The sequence below is a fragment of the Nestor notabilis genome, unplaced genomic scaffold, assembly GCF_000696875.1.
Source record: "Nestor notabilis isolate BGI_N333 unplaced genomic scaffold, ASM69687v1 scaffold28827, whole genome shotgun sequence".
Taxonomy (NCBI): domain Eukaryota; kingdom Metazoa; phylum Chordata; class Aves; order Psittaciformes; family Psittacidae; genus Nestor; species Nestor notabilis.
Window position 1 is genome coordinate 51,583 of NW_009938270.1, and position 6,424 is coordinate 58,006.

At 37.5% G+C, this 6,424-nt stretch overlaps 1 protein-coding gene across 1 annotated transcript in view; it reads left to right on the forward strand.

Annotated features, from left to right (window-relative positions):
• The window catches only part of PLEKHH2 (pleckstrin homology domain containing, family H (with MyTH4 domain) member 2), a 48,209-nt gene extending 47,103 nt beyond the window's left edge, over positions 1-1,106 (forward strand). Inside the window, exon 29 of the mRNA XM_010019241.1 lies at positions 804-1,106. Coding sequence (XP_010017543.1) covers positions 804-986 — 183 coding nt within the window. The 3' untranslated portion in view covers positions 987-1,106. The remainder of the gene's footprint in view (positions 1-803) is intronic.
• The last annotated feature ends 5,318 nt before the right edge of the window (positions 1,107-6,424 follow it).

A 6,424-nucleotide genomic window follows, 5' to 3' on the forward strand; every position in this document is an offset into this window, starting at 1 on the left:
GTCTGGTTGCTTGACCGGCACCAGTGATAACTTTGAAGAAGGTACATTTGTGTTCTACAGTGGAATTGTAGAACAAAAGATTTGAAAGATCAGTCACTTCTTAAAAGTCCTAGGATATTTTACCTTTGGTAAAGTAACTGTTCATGCTTTTTAAATTTAGATTCTCTCCTTCACGGGTAAGACTGACTATATTTTTAAAACTAATCAAGATTTCGAAGCCTTTTGCTGTTAGTCAGAACAATTAATGAAACAGTATAGAAAATTCCAAACGTAAATTTGGGTAAAAACACAACTCGTCATACAAATAAGCATAGTAGAATGCAGCTGTTCAAGTTTCCCTCAGATTGTGCTCTTATAGGCAAGGCTATGTGGATTGCAAAGAAAAAATATGGTAAGAATCTCCCAGAAGTCTTTATTCCTTTTATTTACTCTGTGTCTTTAGTTCACTGAGCACTAGATATTTTCTAGTAAAACTGAGGGAACACATAATGAAAGGTTTTTCTAGGAGGGTCATCTTTCAGACCTCAAAATCTCAAAGTGAAAGAAGCCATCTGTTTAATCTTAAAGACTGTGGAAGGCAAAGTATTAGCATATCGATGGGAATAACATTACATTATTTGCTACAAGCAATAGAAAAAAGCTCTATTAGGCATGTCCTCTCTCCCCATCATTAATTTGTTTGATAAAGTACAAGTACTTTTCCATTTGACGGTGACTGTCACTTGCTAAAAAGTTAGCTATTTTTTCAGCAGTCAAAACACATCACTGTATTTTTCAAAGAGTTTTGCATGTTCCTGTTACAGATTCTTGAGATCACTCTACTGATTGCCAGCTATATTAACAACTTTCATCAGCTGAAAGGAGCTGCTCATCACCTCTCTGCTCCAGCATTACTGACACCTCAAAGTGGACAGAAACTCGAGGAAATGGGGAGTCAGCCACTTCCTGCAAACAACAGACCAACAAAATGTCCCACTTTGTTATGAAAGGATTATATATCACGATAATGCATCTTTGTTATGAGGTTTCTACACTGATTGAAAACTTTGTGGTGTACAAGACACAGCATAAGTAGGTTCATAAAAAAAATAAAGGCAGACAGGTTTGTAATCATTTCAGTAGTATATAACAGGAGGAGCCCTTTAATTGAAGCCCTGGCCTAAACTGGAATGATGATGGGCCAACTTAAAGATTATGCTTTACTGGTGAAGGCTTGTGCCTACCACCCAGAAATAAATATATCTGTTGATAGTGGTGGGGAAAGATGGCCTTGGGAACAATTGTACAGATTTTAGTAGTTTTCCAGATGTTTACTCAGGGACTGAACTGGCTTCAACTCTTCATCTCTATTTTCCTAAATTACACAAGTTGTATAATCTTCATTTTGAAAAGGAATTTTTGTTTAAAAATCCCAGTCAAATGCAAAATATTTTCCACTTCCAGCACCCATCCTTATGTGCAATACAAGCACCATGGGACTAAAAAGAACAAATTTTTTTTATCTGTATAGTTGTTTCTCCTTTATAAGAAAGGCAAATCATGCAACTATTACAAATTTAAAGAGTACTGTTGTGATGCACTCTAGCCTTTGTTATAAAGCTATTTTACTTGGGCAAATCTTCAGCCTTGGTCTGGTAAATAATCTATCTCTGCCCCAGCCTTTTGGAAAGATCTAGATTGGACAAGCACTGTATTTAGAATAGTTCTGTTAAACACAATCCTGTACCTAGTTTCTTCTTTAATCCATAATAATAGTAATACAGATGCAAGAATGACTCACCATTCAAAAACACAAATGACACAGAAAGCCATGGCTTGAACTGTTGTGAGTAAATTTGGAGACATATGCGACATATAAAATTCATGTATAATGTGTATAATGTATATACCTTGGTTCAGAATAATATTTTGTAAAAGTTGTACTTCTTGTTTTTCATTTGTATCTATACATTTCATATTATAATATTAATATAATGTTCTTGCACACTGAAAACATAATGCTGCATCTGAACTATTGGACGTAGGAGAACATTCAGTTGCCTTTTACAGCTGCAAGCCTCAGTGCTGTGTAGGATCAAATATATAGAAATTACACCCATTTTTTCTTCCAATCCTTTTATTTTGTTTCCATGCAAATAAACCCTTTCTGCGGGCTCTGAACTGGATCAGCAGCGTAGTCTAATAGATAATTTAGGTCCAACCATACAGAAGGTAGACAAATACAAGTCACTGATTTATATACATTTCACAACTTCCATTTCTGCTCATGCTAATGATCATGGATCATTAACCCTGTGCTGCTGCTCTCATCACTTTGGGGTTTTTTGTTTGGTTTTTTTTTTTCTGTTTGGTTTGTTGCATTTTATTAACTAATTACTTAAAACTGTAGTAGTTTCACAGTGATGAGTTTTAATATTTGAAGGTTGCAAATGTCCTTTATGACATTTAAGCATTTCAGCTATATACATACTCATACTGAAAGAAAAGGAATTTTCAGGTGTTTGCCCTCTGTGAAAGGTAGGGAGTATCCTCCTGAAGAATTAAAATAGATTGGAAGAAAGATACAGGTTGTGAAAAGAACGTGCTCTTCAAAAGTGAAGAAGACAAGCTAGCACGCTGACTTGATAAATACATCTCTTCTGAAAGCTCTCAAAGTCCTGCCACAGCTACTTAAGTCTGCAGGACTCTAGCACCAGTTTATGAATGGTAGTGAGGGCCAATGCTTTGTCTTGAAAATGGCAAGCAAATAACAAACAGACGATATCCAGATGCTTTCACATTTGCAATGCAGAAAGAGCTTCCTTGTAGCTTTCACCCTTTGTGGTGGGTTGTGGCACCAGATCCTTCTCTTTCAAGGAGGCAGGGCCAGCAGGAGGAGGTTTACCTCTCAGTGGGTGGCCAATCTCCTGCCATCATTAAGGAAAGCATATTGGAAGCTACAGGAGACCCTTGCACTGACTACAGCATCCTTTTGTGCAGCACCCCATGTGAAGTGATGCAGATACATGGTAAAATTGAGTCAGAAATTAACATCCCTTTGCAATCAGCAGAATAACTTTTAGAGATTTGGGGGCGGCAAGGTGTTTGCAAATTGAAACAAACACTACTGCATCAGTTACACTGAGGTTGTCATCTATAGCTTCTCAAATATGATTAGAAACTTCAGTTTACAAATACAAAAATCATGTCATCAGAAAATTTTAACTGTCCATCTAGAATACTCCAACTAGTAATTCTTTACTAATTGTCCAGTTTTAAATGTGTGGCAGATCAGGCTCTATTAAAAGGCAAAAAAAGTGGAGCGTTTTGCTAGTGACCTTGTTCATGTAGTTTTTAAAATCTTTGTTATATTTAGAGACAATGTGATACACGACAAACAGCTGATGTGCAGATTTCAAGTCTTTTTACGGTTTTCATTAACACTCATAGCTTTACAAACAGCTGTTTTATAAAGCAATAGACAATTTATAGAGTATGACCTTCCTGCCTGCTTTCTTGTAGGTAACTCTAGATACTGCTTTGCTTTTCAGCGTTAAGCTCTTGCTGTGCAGTGTATCCCTCCACCATAGTACCAGAAGCAATCCATGCATTAACTTCCCTTTTTTTAGCAGCACTTTCCAGACTTACTGCCACTAACTGCTCATTATAGGTCACCATTCATCTCAGATAGTCACGTTACCAGAAATGCTGTGTTAATTTTTATGAAATAAATGCACTCAGAATCACAGTTACCATGACAACACTACATTAAACAATGAAGTTTCTTCCAGGATTTTCATTAGCAGGAGCAACGTTCCCATTGTAACCTCCTCAAGACACTTGCTTCAAGTTAACAGAGTCAGCAAGTAGTCTCCTACACAAACACTTCCAAACACATTTACTTAAGTCTCAAGGGGACTTGCTCCATGTTATAATCTAGAACTACTTAGAGGATACCACACAACATAAGACAGCAAAGCTGAAAACTGAGAAGTCCACCACGCAGATAATCTGTTCTGCTTTCCCCACTCAGCCCAAGCCTCATGAGTGATCCAGATTTCAGTCTTAACCTTGAGTCATCTACCAAAACAATTCATACCCTGATACAAAATCCATGACTAAAGCCCAGGTAGGAATTAGAGCTTTCTTACCTTCAAATCTTCAGCAGTGATGATACGATGGGAGCTGTCAAACAAGCAGCAACCTCTGGGATTGAAGCAGAACTTCCCATAATCAAGGCTTGCAGGACCTAGGCTACAAAAATATTCTCAGGATGAGATCAATGTGTTAGCAGGTGCAAGGGACCTCACCTACTATCATGAACTTCAGAACATCTTTAGTGCTTGCTTTGACCTAGTGGTCAGTATCAGCAAACAGTACAAATGGTCAATGAATCTGAGCTTGATAATGACTGAAAGATCACTGGTAACTCTCTGCATAAGCAATTACATTGATTTAAAAATAATATTTGGAATTCAGTGTAAATTAATATATTAGCTGAACTTCACTTTGCCTTGCCAGTTTTTGTGCAACAGTATTACTAAACTAACAGCTGATTTCTAAAACAAGCAAGACCTATTTACTTCAGTAATAGAGCTGGCAAAGACAAAGCTTTGAGTTTTTAAAACCAATCCACAAAAGTACTGTTTTCTGTTATTTTAGATTTAAATTAAATTTGGGTTATATTTAAATTTAAAATAGAGGCATATATTTGCCTATAAAAGAAGGCTGGTGTTGGAGTTCCCCGGCAGACTAACACAGTTTTTATATATTTTTTTAGGTTTTCCAGAAGGAAAAAATTCATCCATGTGTAAAGGAATGCACCAATTAAAGCTTTAGGTAGAGCTTTAATAGTCCATACAGCTTAGTGTAAACCATTAGTATGAGTTAATTTTAACTATGGTGGTTAGTAACTCAGTAATAATGAATTGGGAAGAAAAAAGTTCTTGGATTTTTTTTTTTTTCAAGTTTCTTAGGGCAAAGGAAATGAAACCAAGTAAGGTGAAACTTAAAATACTTGAAACTCCAATTTAATTTCCAAATTGGACTTCACTAGAACTTACTAATTGTACACCCTTACACTGTGCTTCCCAGCTCAGATTTAAACTGCAGCATCTTGAGATTTGTCACCTCTCTGCCAGTGAGTAAAACACTGTAAAAATACTTTGCTTTTTAGTTTCACACTCTTGTTGTTGAAGTAATATATGCCTAGATCATAGGGCCAGGAGCAATTCCTGCCTTTGGCAGAGGATGAGCAGCTTTGTCCAGGGTTTTTACAGCCTCCAACTTCTGATTATAGATCAGCACTGGCTTCACATACCAAGATATTAGAAACACTCTGTTGAAATGAAACTGATGAAAAAAATGCATTTAGAAAGGCATCAGCATAACCTGCCACAGTACAACACTAAACAATGAAGTTTACTTCTGCATTTTAATTAGCAAGACCATGGTTTCCATGGGGGGTTAGCAAGTGCTTATGAAATGCTTATATAAAAACCTATGAAAATAACCTTATGAAGGCTTCTGGGAATGAAACTGGTTATGGAAGTTAAACTCAGAAAAAGTTCTTTTTTAAAGAACAAGTATTACTTAGGGTCTGTAGAAGGCTACATACGCCTTCTTCAGGGGAGGAAGAAGGAACATTTAAAATTAATTCTGAGTTAATCATTATGAATGAGGCCACTTTCCTCATTTTGATCGAACAGATATGAGGACTTGGGTTTTTCTCTCTGTGTAGTCTCTGAAAATGCAAAGCAGCTACTCAGCTACAGAAAGTCAGCTGTAATTGCTGTCCTGGATTTTAGGTCAATTCTGACTTGTTGGGTTCATCTACATCCTCTATCCCTTTCATATGCTGGGTCATCCCACTGTTTTACTGTGCCCTTTAAATCCTACTTTCTAATCCAACCCTTACAAGATCTTTGGATTTGATCTTTGACAGATCTTATTTGAAATAATCTAGCCCATCTCTTGTTTGTTACAGCATCTTATTTACATTTGCAATAGTTGATTCATATGTCCCAGTAACTACAAAATAATTACATTTAGTTTCTTATAGAGGAATTAACTTACCAGGGCGTGGGAACTATGCCAGGTCTTGTCTCACTGCCTCCACTGTTAACAAAGCAATCTTTGGGACCATGAGTTTGTCAGAAGCCAATGCTTAAGACTGAGGTAAAATAAACGACCCCCACCAGTTATGAAATAGCTATTCATCCCTGGCTTTCTCCACAGCTGAAGTATTTTACATCTTCAGAACAAGGTCTACAATCGAGGTCCCTCAAGGACTCGCACCACTAACTCTGCTCACTCTGGTAACAAGCTGGGGCGTCGTTTCCAGCACCCGAAAAGAAGCAGCAACTGCGGGTCCCACGAACGACCCCAGGAGCGGGCAGGACGCTCGGTGGAACCACCGTCGTCCTCCACTCACCTCAGGGGCGCG